Source organism: Aspergillus stella-maris, assembly GCF_047715825.1.
Source record: "Aspergillus stella-maris strain CBS 113639 unplaced genomic scaffold BDV14scaffold_9, whole genome shotgun sequence".
NCBI classification, from domain to species: Eukaryota; Fungi; Ascomycota; class Eurotiomycetes; order Eurotiales; family Aspergillaceae; genus Aspergillus; species Aspergillus stella-maris.
In genome coordinates, this window is record NW_027396803.1 from 135,758 (window position 1) to 153,107 (window position 17,350).

General features: G+C 52.2%; 5 protein-coding genes across 5 annotated transcripts; 1 reads left to right on the forward strand and 4 right to left on the reverse strand.

Moving 5' to 3' along the window:
* Nucleotides 1–1,827: 1,827 nt before the first annotated feature.
* Nucleotides 1,828–6,654, reverse strand: BDV14DRAFT_197045 (PT repeat family protein; the record flags this gene model as incomplete). The annotated part of the gene is made up of 2 exons (XM_073772587.1): nucleotides 1,828–6,533; nucleotides 6,594–6,654. The coding sequence occupies 2 exons, from the start codon at nucleotides 6,652–6,654 to the stop codon at nucleotides 1,828–1,830; spliced, it is 4,767 nt and encodes a 1,588-aa protein (XP_073631225.1).
* Nucleotides 6,655–9,921: 3,267 nt separating this feature from the next.
* BDV14DRAFT_152074 (uncharacterized protein) lies at nucleotides 9,922–11,084 on the reverse strand. The gene has a single exon (XM_073766577.1). The coding sequence runs from the start codon at nucleotides 10,892–10,894 to the stop codon at nucleotides 10,112–10,114; it is 783 nt and encodes a 260-aa protein (XP_073631226.1). The 5' UTR covers nucleotides 10,895–11,084; the 3' UTR covers nucleotides 9,922–10,111.
* Nucleotides 11,085–12,289: 1,205 nt separating this feature from the next.
* On the reverse strand, nucleotides 12,290–13,035 carry BDV14DRAFT_167630 (uncharacterized protein). The gene is made up of 2 exons (XM_073767720.1): nucleotides 12,651–13,035; nucleotides 12,290–12,558 (listed from the first exon to the last, which is right to left on the reverse strand). Exons 1-2 carry the CDS (start codon nucleotides 12,975–12,977, stop codon nucleotides 12,547–12,549), a joined length of 339 nt encoding a protein of 112 aa, XP_073631227.1. The 5' UTR covers nucleotides 12,978–13,035; the 3' UTR covers nucleotides 12,290–12,546.
* A 2,251-nt stretch (nucleotides 13,036–15,286) lies between these two features.
* Nucleotides 15,287–16,017, forward strand: BDV14DRAFT_152080 (uncharacterized protein). Its single transcript, XM_073766578.1, has 2 exons — nucleotides 15,287–15,912; nucleotides 15,985–16,017. The coding sequence occupies exon 1, from the start codon at nucleotides 15,449–15,451 to the stop codon at nucleotides 15,818–15,820; it is 372 nt and encodes a 123-aa protein (XP_073631228.1). The 5' UTR covers nucleotides 15,287–15,448; the 3' UTR covers nucleotides 15,821–15,912; nucleotides 15,985–16,017.
* Nucleotides 16,018–16,575: 558 nt separating this feature from the next.
* Nucleotides 16,576–17,176, reverse strand: BDV14DRAFT_152104 (uncharacterized protein). Its single transcript, XM_073766579.1, has 2 exons — nucleotides 16,886–17,176; nucleotides 16,576–16,826 (listed from the first exon to the last, which is right to left on the reverse strand). The coding sequence occupies exons 1-2, from the start codon at nucleotides 17,059–17,061 to the stop codon at nucleotides 16,652–16,654; spliced, it is 351 nt and encodes a 116-aa protein (XP_073631229.1). The 5' UTR covers nucleotides 17,062–17,176; the 3' UTR covers nucleotides 16,576–16,651.
* Between the last annotated feature and the right edge of the window lie 174 nt (nucleotides 17,177–17,350).

Consider the following 17,350-nt stretch of genomic DNA (forward strand, 5'->3'; position numbering starts at 1 on the left):
GAGAGTCAAGACAGGCAGATAAGGATAGACAATGAATCTTAATGTTTAGGATTGTGTTGCTAGGACATCCAGTGTGTTGATGCGAAGATAAAGCTTGTGTAAAGAAGCACTACCTTTACACCCCGCCATGACATAAGGCAAAGCCATCTGGAAATGAACTCCATGACCGTTGGATCAATAAAGAAGGAGCACCGGGACTGGTGTCCGCGAAGCTTGTTGGGCAAGTGCACGTGAAGCCCGGAATCTGTATACCAATTTGTCTTGCTACCACCACCTGTTCCTTCTCGCACCAGAAGCAAGTCAATTATCTTTCTCAGTTCTCCTCATAAGTCGCAATCTTCTTTGGACTGTCTCTTCCTCCTAAAGCCCCGTAACAGACGCAATCCGTTTTCGTTAAGACATGACTCTCGAGCACTCGGCGTCTCTTGCATCGGAACACCCAATCACCACAGGACGACCGCAACAAGCACTTCCTCTTTCTCCTCCTCCGGATTATGTGCAGCAGTAACAGCAACAACCGATCCACAACTATTTCCTTGACATGACCCTCTGCCACCACCAGCAAAACCAACACAGAACATACTCTCCGTCACTGGGACAATATAGTCCGCGTATATGTCAGCACAATTAGTCTGGTCCAGAACGATGACGGACACAGATTGATGTGTTGGAGAGAGAGACTCACCCTTTTTTGTGTACCCTCAGTACCATATATTGACTTCCTGGCCTGTGTCTGGGACCGTGATGCCGATACTGTAAGCGGACGCAGGTACAGGGAAATTGGTAAGTTGAGACCTATCTCCAATGTGAGGCTTTCCACCAGCGTAATTAACGCAATGCGAATGGTAATCTTGTTTGCCGAAGGACCTGAAACACAATGCCCGGCCGTCACGACAGTATCGGCGCCAGAGACAAAGATGCTTTCATGGTTAAGTATTTCGTAGCCCGCGCCGTCACATATAGTGTCTCTTGGTAACCCCCCCCCTTGGTATCTCGAAAAAGGAATAAGTTCACGTACGCGGCCGTCGTACTCCTTAAAACATCATCCCTTCAATCGTGACAAGCCGGGTATCGCTGTCCACAGCGCCAAGTGGGATGCAAGGGTTTGGTCAGAGACCATTCATTAATTCGTTAGATAGAGAACGACTTTAAGCATAAGGAGATCGAGTGTGTACATAGCGCCGGGATATAACTATGAGTCCTTGCAGTTTCAGGAACTAGCTTGGTAGGTATGGACTTGAGAATATAACTAGCCCTCGCGTCGAGAATGTCGATAGAGAACTAGGTCGCCGAGCGAGAGCTGGAGTCGATTGATGGGGAGGGAAATACGGAATGCGATGCACACCATGTGCCTTCACCTGTGTCCTGATCTACGGTTCGAGAAAGAATATCAAGTAATTGTCATTATCATCGGCTATCATAAACATCAAGTCATCAATACACCCTCGCGCGATACCATCAATCGACAAGTAATGCATGGAGACGCCATAGGCGAAAAGTGCAATATAGGTTAGGTAGAGCAGAGTGATTAAGCAATCCGGGACTTTATTATCCATCGGTATCAATACAGGGGAATCACGTCGAATCAAAGAGTGGCACAAACAAACAAACAATTGGTTTGGGTTTGGAGGATCATGCGTTTCCTGGGGTATATAGGGCCTGCCAGAGGAAGGCCAAGAGCGGGACAGCAACAACGACCATGAAGAGCACGTCCCTGGATCGTGTTAGCTGTTAGCCCGCGCAAAAATGAGAAACAAAATTTCAAATTAGATCAGATCTTCTTCTCGACTTGACATCAGGTCGATACATATTTTTTTATCTTCTTTCTTAGTTCTTTCCACGACGGCGGAAGGGGGAGAGAATGGAACCAAAGAAATTGACAAACACGGCACGCAGGATATTCCTCAACCAGCTGTCGTTCTTGTGATTAAGAGAAACAGCATTAACTGACCGGTTCTGACTTGGGGATCGCGAATCCTTATTCGCTGAGTCCTCCGCCGTGCCTTCTGTGGTTGTCTCTGGTTGGAGTGTCGTGGATGGTTCACCCTCCGTAGCCGTGGATGTCTCGTTTTCTTGGTCCGCTTTCTTAGTGTCTTTCGAGCTCTCCGCAGGGACAGGGAGTTGCTCTGTAGAGTGTAGCTCGAGCCTCCTCAGGAGAGCCTCACCATCACCAGCGAGAGAAGCAAGAGCAGGGTCGGCCTCAGGCTCTGGTGTCGCTGGGGCCTTCGATGCGCTGACCGATTCACTGACAGCGGGCTGGGTTTGCGTGGGGGCGGGAAGAGTGTTCTTGTCGGCTTCAGGCTGGCTTGGTTGCTCTTCTTTGAGAGAAGCAGCAGGTTCATCCTTGTGCTGGGCAGCGGCGACAGCTCCAGCAGCGGCGGCACCAACAGCAACAGCGGCAGCGCCGCCAGCGATGACCTCAGGCGTCAAGAGGTCGTCCTTGTCTTCGGACTTCTCCTTGAACTCGGCGGGTGCTTCCTGGGTAGTGTCCTCAGCAGCAGAGGCCTCGGGGGCGACCGAAGGCTCAGCTTCGACTGCAGTGGGAGCAGCCTCCGGAGTCGTCTCAGTCTTCGCCTCAGCAGGTGCTTCCACATCCACTGCAGGTGCCTCAGTAACAGAGGGCTCAGGGGCCAGCTCCTCCTTGGGTGCAGCTGTCTCAACATCTGGCTGAGCCTCCGATGCCTCGGGCTCGGGCTCTGCCACACTCGGTTCCTCGATCTTTTGCTCCTCAGGCTGGGCAGCAACGGGTTCAGCAACAACCTCCACAGCAGGCTCGGGTGCTGCCACCTCTTCACTCTTCTCTGTGGAAGTGGAAGGCTCAGCAGCCGTCTCAGCAGCGACCTCTGTGCCCTGTTCCTCAGCCTTCACCTCTTCGACAACAGCCTTCTCGGCCGCGAACTCGGCCTGGTCATCAGCAGCCTTGACCTCTGGTTCTGTGGTCGCTGGCACTTCCTCAGTGGTAACAGTCTCTGCGACGACGGGTTCCGCAACGGCCCCTTCCTTCACGGGCTCCTCAGGAGCAGGCTCGGCAGCTGTTGTTTCCTTCACCGGCTCTTCAGCAACCTCAGCTTCGGCTTCGACGAGAGACTCCTCCGCAGCCTTGGCTTCTTCGACAGGAGCCTCGGCCTCTGGCTTCTCCCTCACAGTCTCTGCGGGTTCTGACTGGGCAATGGCGGCACCATCGATTTCCTCCTTGCTGACTGGCTCTTCAACTCCGGCTTCAGGTTCCGATTTCTTGGTCTCCTCGATGTGAGCCTCCTCGGTGGGTTGCTCTTCGGCAACTGCTGGAGCAGGTACAGCGTCTTCCTGTTTGCCTTCCGTGACGGCCTCCACAGTTTCGGTAGTTGGGCCACCGGTTACAACGGGCTCCGAAGTCTCGGTCGTCTCAGCGGCCTCAACAGGAGCGGCAGCCTCGACGGGTTTATCCGTTTCCGACTCTTCGACAACAACCTCCTTGGTAGGAGCTTCCTCCACAGGAGCCTCAGGGACAGGCTCCTCGGAAGATTGCTGCTCAACAGAAGGGACTTCGGATGTTGTAGTTTGCTCTTCAACAGCCGCGGGTTCTGTCGATTCGTTCTCCGCAACAATCTCAGTGGCAGGCGCCTCGACAGGAGTGTCCTGAGCTAGCTCCTCAGACGTGGCAGCGACGATTTCGGAAGACGGGGTCTCTTCGACCTTTTCGGTCTCCTGGACGGCGGGTTCGGCTTCGACTGGAGCTTCAGCGACAACCTCTTCAGGCTCAACATTTTCGGCGGCGGGGGTCTCTGCTGGTTCGGCGACCTCTTCCTTAGGCCCAGCTGCGGCCTCTTCAGCAGGAGCTTGCTCGACTTTGGGTTCCTCAGTCACGGTCTCCGGCTCAACAGCAGGAGCCTCGGCGGGTGTCTCAATTGTGGCGGGCGTCTCCTCCACCTTGGCTTCCTCCACGGCGGTCTCAGCAGCGGGCTCTGCAGCAGATTCGGGTGCAGCTTCCGTCACAGTAGACACTTCTGCAGGAGTTTCACTAGGAATCTCCTGAGCGGATTCGATCACGGCCTCAGCGGCCGCCTCTGGTTCCTCAGGCCTGGCCTCTTCCTTGGCTTCCTGCTCGACAGCAGGGGTCTCCTTGACCGGTTCCTCAACAGGCTCGGTGGCGGCGGGTTCCTCCACGATGGGTTCCTCAGTCGCGGCCTCCTTGGCGGGAGCAACGGGCTCAACATCAGCAGTCTCCTCAGTCTTGGAAGGCTCTTCGGTCGGCTCCTCCGTTTTGGGCTCCTCGGCCTTTGGTTCTTCAGCTTGAGAATCTTCTGGCTTGGTCTCAACAGCGGCTTCTTCAACCTTAAGCACCTCGGCTTCAGGCTCCTGAGGTGTGGGCTCAATAGGAGCCACCCCGTCAGCCTTGGACTCTTTCACCTGCGGTTCCTCGGACTTAGAGTCCTGGACTTCGGGTTCAGCAGACGCCACCTCCTCAGCCTTTGGTTCCTCGACCTTAGTTTCTTCGACCTGGGGTTCCTGGACCTCAGGTTCAGCAGGCGCCGATTCCTCCTTCGGTTCTTCGACCTTGGAATCTTCGACCTTCGTCTCCTCAGCGACAGGTTCCTCAGCCTTGGTTTCCTCAGGCTTCGACTCCTCGACCTTAGTTTCTTCGACCTGGGGTTCCTGGACCTCAGGTTCAGCAGGCGCCGATTCCTCCTTCGGTTCTTCGACCTTGGAATCTTCGACCTTCGTCTCCTCAGTGATGGGTTCCTCAGCCTTGGTTTCCTCAGGCTTTGATTCCTCGACCTGAATTTCTTCAGCCTTGGGCTCCTCAACCTGGGGTTCTTCGGCCTTAGGCTCCTCAGTAGCAGCCTCCTTCACAAGCTCCTCGGAGGGTACGGGAGTCTCTGAAGGCGCCTCGACCGCTGGCTCCTCCTTTGCGGGTTCTGCGGTCTCGACGTGCTCGATAGCGACGGCCGGTTCCTCGGGCTTAGCATCTTCGACGGGTGCTTCTGTTTCGGCGGGGGCTTCGACAGCGGCTTCCTTGGCCGGTTCGACGACCTCGCTAGCAGTCACCGTCTCCTCAGGCTTGGCCTCTTCTGTAGTCTCCTGAGCAACCTCCGCAGCAGTAGCCGGTTCTTCAATCTTGGGGTCTTCGGTGGTTTCTTTGGTGGGCTCAACGACTTCAGTGGCGACCAAGGTTTCCTCCGCTTTAGGCTCCTCCGTCAAGGCTTCCTTGGCAGGTTCCTCGACAGCGGCTTCTTGTGCAGGTTCAGCAGCAGCGTCGGTTTGAGTCGAAGGCTCTTCCACGGAGGGTTCGGCAGCTTTCTCTTCCACGACCTCAACCTTCGCGGGTGTCTCGGTGGTAGTCGTTTCTTCGGTTTTCGTCTCAGTGGATGGCTCTTCGGTGACAGGCTCAACAACAGCCTTCTCAGCGGCAGGTTCCTCGGTAGCTGGTTCCTTGACAAGGGTCTCTGCAGAGGGCTCTTCAGCAGTTTCCACCGCGGTCGCTTGCTCAGCCTGGGGCTCTTCGGTGGCCGCTGGGGTCTCGGTTTCGGTGGTCTCAGTTTCCTTCTCGGGCTCGGAAGAGACTATCTCTGCTGCTGCGGTCGACTCTAGGACAGGGGCTTCAGCCGTTGACTCCTTCACGGGCTCCTCGATTATAACCGGCTTAACATCCTCAACAGGAGCCGCCGCTTCGGATACCTCTTCCTTCTCTGCCACCTCTTCAGTGACTAACTCCGCTGCGGCCTCCACTGGTGTCTCAGCAGCCATCAGAGTCGGTGTAGCCTCCACGGCCGGCTCGGCAACGTCTTCCTTAGCCGCAGCTGGCTCCTTGTCTGCCTCTGGTACAGTCTCGCTCACTGTTTCAAATTCTGCAGCCTTGCTTTCGCTGGCCGGTTCTTCCGACTTGTCCTCAGCGGGCCTCTCTTCGGCGACCGGCTTCTCCTCTGCTTTATCTGAAGCCTCCACCTTCGTCTCAGGGGCGGTCTCGGTGGAAGTCTCGACTTCCTCAGCTGGTTTCTCAGCCTTCGATTCCGCCTCAGCCTCAACAGCAGGGACAACGGTTGTGGGTTCTTCGGCGGCAGTTTCGGTAGGAGCTGAGATTTCCACCGGCTCGCTTGTCACAGCCTCCTTCACAGGCTCCTCGGGGGTAACCTCAACAGACTGCTCCTTAGTTGTCTCGTCAATGGCGGGTGTCTCGGCGACTGACGGCTCAGGTACGACTTCGGTGGACACTGGTTCAGCGGTCGATGGCTGCTCGGTAGGTTCGGCTTCCTTGGAGACGACGACCGGCTCTTCGGTCTCCGCGGGCTTTTCGTCCTCTTTCGGAGATATCTCAGAGGCCGCCTCCTGCTTGCTCTCGGCAGCAGGCTCCTCGATCACCGCAGCCTTTTCCTCCTCGGTGGAATGTGTGCCATTCTGCTGGGGAGCGTCATCCTTCTTGTCTTCGACAGGGACGGCAGCAATGTCCTTGGCGAGCTCCTTTGCCTTTTCGCTTACAACCTGCTCGACGGTCTCAGCCGATGTGGTGGGAGCTTCGGTGGGCTCGTCTGGGATGGCGCTGCTTGTGACATCTGCTGCTTGATGAAGGTTAACGAATCGATTCTGACATTTTGAATACTGAACTGAAGACTCACCATTCTTCAACGGGGCCTCGGTGACAGGAATAGCAACAGTTTCGCCAGCAGGAGCAGCCATTATGTTCGTAACGTTCGTGACAGTCGTTAGAGATCAGGAAAACAGTACAACGCGAACGGAAGCTTGAAGCTGAAAACAAGCTGTAGACAGAACCAACGATAACAAACGATGGGGTATTCTTGACGATGAGGGACAAAAGAATAATGTACAGGTACAGAGCTGGAATGCGGGGTGTAGGAGCACAAGACAATAGTGACTTCCCAAGCTCAACTTAGGACGGGAAACAGGGAATTAAGAGAGGTAGTAGGTAAGGAGGAGAGCGGGATGATGAAGACGGGGATTCAGATGTTCGATGACAGACAGCGATGAGGAAGCAAAAGAGGTGAGGGGGAGAGAAAGCAAGCTCTTGAGACTACTGAAGAGAGCAGGAGGACGAAAAAAAAAAGTAAAAAAGGAAGAGGTCCCCACCCAGCGACAGTCACCACCAGTCTCCCAGTCACCAATAACACCTTCGTTAGCCAGTGCTAGCTCCATCGATAGTGGAGGCGGCCGTTAGTTGGCGGGGCTTGACCACTTATCACCACAGTGATGCTTATTATGATTTGGTTGCTTTGGGCTCTCTAAACAATGGCCCATTATACCACTCCATAACTCAGGGGGCATTAGGAGACTCAGGGGCGGCTACAGCAATTCCAACTGGTGATAATGCAGACACTGCTGTTTGCGAACATGCCGATATTGCAATCGGACCCAATAGACCAAAGTTGTCTGAGTTGTCGCACCGCTTGGAGAGCAGTCGCGGTGCAGATCGTGGTGACCCGAGGCAAAATGCGGTGAGTTGGCGTCTGGAGGGCACCAATCACGCGATGGGCAACAACAAGTCTCTTTAGTTTATTTTCGACCCAAGTGGTGTGCCCGAGCTGATCCGCGCTGTTATTCGTCTTTCATCGCTGCTTGATATGCTTGTTGGCCGATATCTGCATTTTTCGTCAGAGGCCCTGAGGTGGCACCATCGCTATTCGCTGCGCACTAGCCACCACCACCACTGATCATGCTACAAGGTACCCCTGCTCTTACCCAATGCGCTGTCGAGTCCAGAGATTCGCGATAAAATATTCATCTTCAGTATAGCGACAGTTCATGGCGAAAGTGTCCCGCAGCATCGCGCAGAGCTAAAGCACATAATCCGGGTTGAATTGCGATCCCAGAATACACATCGCTCCACTTCTGCACTCCGGATACCCTCTTTCCTTCCTTCGCCAACAACAAGCATATCACAACGCTTGAACTGCATCGCATCCCGATCTCCTGACCTGCAAGCCTCTGCAAAATCTCTTCACCGATCCACACAACTGCAGTGTTTTCATGAACCGTGCGGCAAGAGTAGTCATTCTGTGGAGCAAAACAACCAAGAACCTTGGAAGTCAACGGGTTCCTCGGCGGACAACCCATGGTTACATCAGTTGTTGCCCAGGTCTTTCGGCCCGGTGTCTCAACTCACGCCTCGTTTAGGTGGCGGTCTACTATATCTTCTCAATCATGACTCGAGCGCTGAATGAGTCAACATCGCGAACATGACTCTGTGAAGACTGTGATTGATGCGCGAACCCGAGGCTTCCGTGATGGACTCTTATCGCTCTGTCGATCACGGATACCCTTTGAAGATCGGCTTTTTGGCACCGAGCTTTTCGGCAGGGATCGACTTGCACGACTCTATAAAATCTGCTCTCGGCAAGTAGACTACGATGTTGGGATTCTTTGCCGAACTATTACAGCGTACAGAACATGCTCCTGTCGGATTCATCGCATACAGACACCGTCAAAGTGCGATTCAAACTCCACAAATCGATCTAAAATCGAGATCAATAATACGAGAAACTATAACTGACATCATTGATTAGGCGCCTAAACTCAACCTTGACCGTATTATTGGGAAATCTGGAGTTGGGCAAGACCGCTTCTCTCCACCGTCTTGAGACAAAATGACGTCGTTTATACCGTGCACAGAGCCGCGATCAAGCCCACACGGCACGGCAACCAGTGCTCTTTGTCTCCCGATATAAGTTATCGCCGATTCAAGGTGGCCATTTGTTTACAATCGTACATCCCGCGGACGGCCCGTCAACATCGGCATGGGCATCGAGTCCATCGATGTCACAGCCACTGCTCCGTTGATCGAGATCCATGGCGCCCAAAACAGCTCGAATGCCTGATCTGAGTCTAGAACGGAGACTCGGTTACATGCAGACTGATCGAGATCTCTGAGCCGAGTGCTACATCTGACAGATTCGGGTGTAACTCGGCGGCGCGGGGCCTGGGGTCAGTCTAGCGACGATGTCATTAATCTTCAGTTACGATGGCTAGAAGAAACTCTGCCTTCCCGCCCAACGACTATACGCTAGCATCCAGACAGCGACGGTAAAGAGAGAATCAATGTGGTGTTTACCTTCTCGCGACCACCTCTCGCTTTCCCCGGTTGTATGTACGATGGAAATGGTAAACAACCCCTAGACAGAAAGCATCCATGATTGTCAAGTAGTCAAATGTCATACCATAGTAGACGAAAGATATCGAGAAGCCAGGCAGGCAACTATGGTAAGTAGCTACTATTACCACTGAAATGGTGTACCCAGGGGATGATAGATCTCGTCTCTCCCAGAAATAAGACTGACGTTAATCCTTTTACTTTTGGGATATACTAGTCCAAACATTTTTACCCTCGAAATCCCTTGTTCTAACTCTGATCCTGATACCGTGAGAATACTTCGTTCAATCTCATCAAGAAGTTGGACTAGGACTAAGGGACAACTGGATATAACCTTACTTCGGACTTGCCGGAACCCCCGTGCCGAACCTGAAGGTATTCGCTAATCGAGTCCGCTTCTCTTGGTACAGATTACCCTGTCCTCATCACTGCCAAGGATTAGTTAAACCATGTGTCATGGTTGGGCTGCGTTGAATCTGGATTTTTTTTTTTTTTTTTTTTTTTTTTTTTTTTTTTTTTTTGTTTTCTTGAAGAGTTAGTTAGTAGGTAGTTGTCGGTGTTGATTAGGCCTATCCGGTGTTAGACGAAAATACTTTATATAGCAAGTAAGCTGGGCAGTGCGCGGGTGACCTGTGTCTCGGCCGGGGGTCATGTGTACTATGGCTCTAGAGTAAGCTTACCAAGGTCGCGGATGTTCAACGATCTGGTCACAGAGGGGAAACGATTGTCATTGTCATTATAGAAAAGCGATAAATGTACAATTGAAGCAGAGAAAACATATAAAGCAGAAGTTCGGCGTATTCGTATCGAGGGGTGCGGCGGGTGTAATGTTGAGAGCCCACGTCAAGCGCATGGAGGGAATGACAGGCACAAAGACGACGTTAGGAAAAGGGAAAACGTTTTGATAGCACAAGGCAAGAATCGAAGCGGAAAGAAGACACTTGTTCATAAGGCGTTCCAAGCAGTCGTGACATAAAAGATCAACGTGATCTGGGGAATCATCGTGAAGAAATGAAACAGAGAACAATGGAATCACAAGATCTCCAAATCGTCAAATTCGACCCTCAAATGGTCACCCATTGCAGCTGGTCCAGCGCTTGACGGTCCTGAACGATGCGTCATGCTCCAAACAGTGCTGCTTCGCTGAATGTTCGTCGGCCGGCTAGCGTACACTCCGACATGGACAAACTTGTCCTCGACTCCGTAGAAGAACCAGGTGACCTCTCGCATCTTCTTCCACGTGCTACCCACATCCCCCGGCGATACCGCATACGGAGAGGCTGACGGGACTTGATACCAGACCCAAAGCGCATGCCCGGCTCGTTCAAATTTGAGGCGCACAGAGTGGTTAGCTGACGGGCTTTGATCTGGTATGCTGAGTGGCGATATGCACCAGTCGGCTCCGTCTGCTGTTGCGCTGACCGACGAGACGTTGACTGTGCCGGAGCAGAATTCCATGCCTGCCTTAACCCACTTAGTAGGCTGGGTGTTTGGCGAGTTCACCCCAAATCGATTTGATCGAACCGTGGGCACGGTATCTGACGAAATTGATTGGGGTGCGCCCCCTGCAAAAATGACAAGACCTCCTTGGTCCAGCTCCATTTCAAGGTCGGCTGTCACAGTGACTTCGGCGACGAGGAACGGATTCCGTAATGACGTGAACACGATGGGAGCAGTCGAAGTGTCTCCGTTAGGCGGTTTCCGCCAAAGATCTGTATTTGGCCCTGCGGTCAGGGTAAACCATTCCATGCAATCCGGAAGCGTGAAGTCCGATGGCAAATTTAATGCCGTGAACGATGAGCCACAGGGGGGCATCTTGAACCAAGCTCGAATAGCCCGTCTAATACAGAGGCGCGGAGTTCCTTCTGTATTTGCGAAGATAGTTCTCGGTGGCCGAGTAGATTAAATAGTTGGACTTTGAATCTTCACCCTGCTCGTTGGATCTGTGTTCCTGTAACCCCAGAAACTCCGGGCCCAATGTAAAACGCCAGAATTCTCCCCGGGTCGATTAAGCGACAGTATTGAGAAAGAGGTGCAGCCGGGTAGACCTTTGTAGAAAAAAGTTCCCTGGACAAGCGTGAGAAGTAAGGGAGTCCCAACAACAACTGTCCAGTCGGGGCCTTCAGCGTGCCGTGGCGTCCTGCGTCAGCGACGATTGTTCTATTGGCGAAGCAGCAGCCCGCGATTAGTGAGTCTAAAGTGCAATTCCAACCAGTTGAAGGATGAAAAAGAAACAGGGAGAAGAGAGAAAAAAAGAAAATAACGTCAGGACGTGCTGAAATCCAAGGATCAAGGTGGTGTTGAGAGCCAGGATGACCGGAAACGGACGTTTGGTAGCGAGCCACAAACAAGCCAGAGAGGCACCCTTTTCATTACAGCCTCGACGCAGATTGGCAAGATGTGACCAAAGTCCGAAAGGAGGAGCCATCCGCGGCGTCCACTCATCGTGGGTTCTTATTATATGACTCGGTCAGGGGGGAGCCACCACTGCGCTTCATCATACGCTGGGCAAAAAGGTGAACCATTGCGCTGGGACAGGAGAGTGAACCCGAGTTGCTGGGATCGCAACGGAGACCCATCTTGGTGACAGAGCCTTTTCCTCCACTCGTGCTGTTTTTCTTTTTCTTTGTCTAGCTGGGAGTCTTCTCATTTGCTTTTCCCCAGAGCTGGCCTTGATTTGCTCGAGGACTGCGCGTCTGTGCAGGAGTGGCGGGTCAGTAATCGAGGCTGCATTCCCGAAGGCGAGCCAGTCGAGGTCGGATCCGCGCTCTAGACAGAGGGAAACTGTGGCGAGTGAGGGACAAGATAAGCTGAAACCACGACCAGCGGACTATAGACAGACAGGATCAAAGACTCTACAGAGTGGATGTATGGTCACATTGCGAGCTGAACGGCAGTCGCCCCGGCCACGGACTCACCGCCTTGGCTGGAGCTTTGGGCGCTTGAGTGTTGCTCATCACACTCGTCCGTCCGCATCACTACTCAATCCTGCAGCCCCGTTATTGATCGAAGGATTGCCATTCCCCTCAGCGCTGTGATTAGGACGCGCGGAACGGACTCCATTTTCGGCGGACTGCTACTCGCTGGCTGATGCAAAATCACAGGACCATGACTCGAACAATCGCTTTGCAAGTGAGACAATAAGCTCCTGATGCGGCCCGTCTTTCGCGGCGGGTGCGGCCGCGGGTTTCTTCATCCCGGCCTGGACCAGTGGAACTATCAATCTAGACTACACCGCGCATACACCGTCCCCTGAACCCTGCCCCCTGCGCAATCCTTCGCCTGCAAGGATCCCCATATACATATATGCGTCTCTACTCTCTCCGCTAACCCCGTCCATTGCCAATTACTAGCCGTTCCTGACTTTGTTCCAGTTCCAGGCCTTCCCACAACGACCTGGTCGCATCGGGCCACGTTAGCTCGCTGCCGAGCCACGAAGAAGAAGATCAAAGGCGCAGATTGTTTACTCACAATAGATGGTACCGCACCCGCCATGCTTTTCCACGCGGTAACCACAACCTTTCGTGGGGCATTTCTTACTGATTCGGATCGCCGTCGCCTCACCCTTTAGTTCTTCTTTGCGGCGCTCCAAGAGCTCCTCCTTCCTCCTTTCTTCTTCCTTCTGGCGGTTTTCCTCTGCTTCTCTTTCCTCTTCTGCTTGTCTTTCTGCTAAGGCTCCACTTCCCTCGCCCGTCGCCTTGTTGCTTCGCGAGATGCCGCGGAGACGCTTAGCTGACGTTTGCCCTAGCCCATGAAGTTGTCTCTTGGTGCCTGCGTTTGCAAACTGCCTGGTTCTCATGGCCCTTTTCGGATGATCGAACTCGTAGCACGTCAACCCCTCATGCCATGGACACTTATGCGTAAAGCACGTTTTCGCACGGCAGTCCCTGCAAGTCATTATCGGTGACTTGGGACCCTGGCCATGGACCTGGCCACTATCACACCGAGAATTCGAGCACCATACAAAGTTCGGCGTCGCATCGCATCTCCTCCGCTCCTGAAGCCGCTGGTACCGCTGATAAACCTCTGGGCTCGCCCAAGTCTTGGCGTCGCGGTCAAACATTCCTGCGCTGCAAACCGGACAGGTAAACCCTCGATTCATCTCACCATCAAGCTGTGCTCGTAGCGCCAATCCCAAGCAGGGGTGACAGACTTGACCAGCAGGATGGCAACAGCCAGGTGCAATGGGCCTCATCGGAAAGTATGACCGCGTCCGTGTCTCCAAACAGATTTCGCACCTTCTATAGTAAGCATTCATATCGACCGGACGGCGGGATGACCGCTGAGGAGGCTCCACGGCTCCTGACGAGCCCGATTCAGTACCCCTCGAATGAGGCCCGTGGACATTTGGCGCAGGAGGGAGTTGTTGTCTTCTCTCATTTTCTGCACCGCCTTTCCGACGAAGGCCCACCACCTTTGACAACACCTTGCCGATACTGTTCTGCGCCATTCGCAGTGAGAATGCGTACGCTCGGTATGATGAAGAGCACTTTCATAATAGAGCTTTATCCTGTGGGCTGGGAGAGTAGGTAGTTTTTGGCACTCTCAGCGCCGGGCATCAGAACCGTAAACCTAGCAAGTTGTTTCCGCTCTCCGGACCTCTACATTTGTTCAGCCATGATGGCAAAAGCTGATGGTTGGGTGGGTAGGTTATTTGTTTGGAAACAGCTTCACCAGTATTGATCCATGGGACAGAGACTAATGCCGCGTAACCACGACGAGCCCGAATCATTGCCAGCAAGACAAATGGTGATATCTGCCATCTTTCCACGCCCTTTCACGGTGTTATTAACAGAACAGTTCGAAAGCATACGTACGTATAACCCTTCGCGATGCTGTTTGGAGTTGGTGGCTAGGTCGATTGGCAGGAAGACAACGGAACATTCTGAGGCGGCTATTCAAAACGCCCATTGTTGCTAGTTAGGATCTTTAAGTTTACGATAGATCGCGCTTACTGTTGATAAGTGAGCCCAGCAGTCTGGAACATGAGGCACGAGGAGATCAGCGTGCTCCAGAAGCCGCAGGGCCTAAGCTTCTGGCGGCTGTCAGGAATGGCACGTCCGTGAAGATGGCGTCGACTAATTGGAGACCCTTAAGTACCGGGAAGCGCCCATTCGAGTCATGGTCTTAATTTTGTGTTTAGCTGTTGGAAAGACACAGCTGAGTGCAGTCGGTTACATAAGGCGGCGCAGCCCAACGGCGTTAAGAAGTCAGCACTCCCGTCGGGAAGGTGAGACCTGTCGGGCAACTGCATCGCTGTTGAAGCTCCCACGCCAACTTTATGGTGAATCTCTCAGCACCTCTTCGAGATCTTGTTTACTGACGCCAACCAGTAAAACCCTACTCTAGAGGAGTTCCCTATCGAGCTCCGAATTCAGATTCTGCTATATGTGTCTCACCCGCAGTCCCTGCGCTCGATCATTCTCTCATCGCCCTCCTTCTACGCGGCATATCAATTGTCTCGAGACGAAATACTCCTGGAGATCTTGCTAGGACAATATGATGATCTTGTGGGCATTGAGGAGGCGATTGCGGCGGTCCGCTCAACAGATCTCCATGCACATGTACCTTCAAATCGTGAAAAGATCATTGCACTTTTAGTCGACAGGAGATTCGCCATCTTATAAACTTCGGTGCGGGACAAATCAGCGCCTTCCATACCAGCCGGCCGATGTTGACGAGACCCGGGGGCTTCTAAAGCTTCACAGCATAGCGCTTTGGTTTTTTGACGATTACTGCCAAAATGCACGCTGTCCTTCCTGGATGGATCAATCAAAGTGGGGATCCGAGGTCTTGCCCTTGACGTTCTCCTTTGTCGAGAAACAACGCTATTTTCGGACTTTCTACCGATTGCAAACTTACTGCAACATATTTGGTGCCGTAGAGGGCTCTATTCATAACGATGGTTACCATTGGGGAGTCTACTGGGACGAACGAATATCAGAAGCGGAAGCATGGCAATTATTTTTCAGTCCAATGGCGCCCTGGAAAATGGAAGAATTTGCCTGTTTGTGGCAAATCTTTCATGATAGACACGAAGAATGATACTTTGAAATCGCCAATGACCTCAAACAGTATGGTGATACCGAAGTTGATGATCTTCCTGAGCACCTGCATATCCGTTCAAGTGTCCCACATGGGCACCGATCCGATACTTTAGCAAGGCATCCCCTTTCCTATCGGTGGAACCTGGGTTGTCTCGGCCCGTGTTTCCTCTACAAGTTTCTTCATATCGAAGACTACACGTTGCGACGCGACATACTACTTGCGAATGCGGACCGTCATTGGTTTGAATATCCTGAGAATTAGCCAAGAGATCTTGATGTACAACTGTCATTTCTCTATCCAGCAAACCGCTTCAATTTTGGAATGGACATACATGGGCTGCGAGCATTTTTGTCAACATTACCAGAAATAGAGCGGTCTAACTTGTCCTGGGAAAGGTGCTGGCTTTCCGACCAGGATGAGGGCTACCCGTTGTACGACGATATGTTCGAAACCGGCATTAGAGCTGGACGATTGAATGGGGGTACGCCATTTGGGATAACGAAAGACTTCGTGAATGGGAGGCGAAACATGGCGCACCGCTGCGGGACTTTTCATGACTGCGACTGGCCACACACACACACACTCTCTCTCTCTCTCGTGTATCCTGCTCTTCTTGAACTGACATGCTTTGTTTATTCAACTGCACAGTATGTGCCCATTTTGCGCTCTTTCCATTGCTGGACGTCATTTTAGCTTTATGAGAGATCTAGAGTATCATCGTTTCCTATTCTACGCTTCGCAGACTTCTACTCTAAACCCGAAACCTAGAATCACATTTCCGCTCCGTATGTCGAATTATGATGCAACCGTAGGTCGCGTCTTTGTCCACATAAAGCACTGTACTGAACTATCCCTAGCATATAGAAACTCTGTATCAATCAGACGCATACGTGTAAGCCTCGGCTAGAATAATTACATTCGAAATGGCTAGTGGGCAACCTCCCTACTAGGTTCCATGGCACGATATACCCACCACCGAGTGTGGCCGTCGTAGCCCGAATACCAAATCAAATGAACGGTCAATTTCATTGCAACATTTCACCTGGATGGATCATGACGAATCATGAGGGGTGCTAGATCTAGTACTCCAAGTGTCGCTAAGCGGAATAAATAGAGGTGCAACGTCCCTCTGTTTAGGTTGTCTGCCCAGGGACCGGGCCGCGGGAAAAGTTTTCTAGGTGCTTGAGAACACCGAAGAGCTGCTCGCAGTCTCTCTGCAATTCATTCATAAAACATATATATATATATATTTATATTATATATACCTTCATCCACAGAAACATTTGGATAAACCCAGGAAAAGTGTCTAATAGACCAGCTATCAGCATTGAGAGATAGGGATTACTTACAACTCGATGACGAAGATACATAACAGAAGACTAAGACGACAATGATAACAGCAGATCCAACGCAAAGGTGACAGACATATGAGGACGGCGAAAGCGACAGTCAAAACAACATAACAGCAGGCAAATCAGGAATCATCACAACGGTATAGGTATAGTGCAGCCGCTCCACAAATGCTTAATATTCGTAGCCAAATCTTTGGATGCTCTTCTTACAATGGGTCTGTATGCGAGCTGCTCTTTGGGCTGATTCGGTAAGGCCCTTAGCCTGGTGAATATGTTTTTTCTTAGCGTCTAGGTCTTCGAAGGCGCACGGGTATTTGTGGTCAAAGCCATGGCGAGCAGCAGCTTCCCTATGAGAATTACAATGAGCATCAAAGGGTCAATGGTGGAAGGAGGACGGCATTCTCACTTGTTAGCGTATTTCCTTTGCTTTGTAGATAGATCAAGCCCTTCATTGTACACAGACTTCCGCACTTCTGAGGAGTGCGCCTTCCCATACTTGACCGGCTCGAGGTCCTCAAGCTGAGGCTTGACAACTTCTAACTTTTTGCGATATGATTTGTACTTTTCATGTTCTTTGGCCATCTTCTCGGGGTAAGGCTGTGGCCTCTTCACATAGAGAACGGAAATTTTGGGCTCAATGTAGTGATTGAATGACTCAGAGCGTCCCTACTCTATTCATCCTGAAGTTGGGTCCGTAGTAGCTGGGCTCTTGACGAGATCCAGGGTGCCGAGGGTCGTAAGCCGAGTCAGAGCCCCTTCTCTCTGTTGCGATCCTTCGATTCCTGGGATCTTTATCCCAGTCACGAAGGCTCAACTTGAACGGCATAATGTAGTATTATAGGCCAATTATGAAAATAAAGAAGAGATTAGA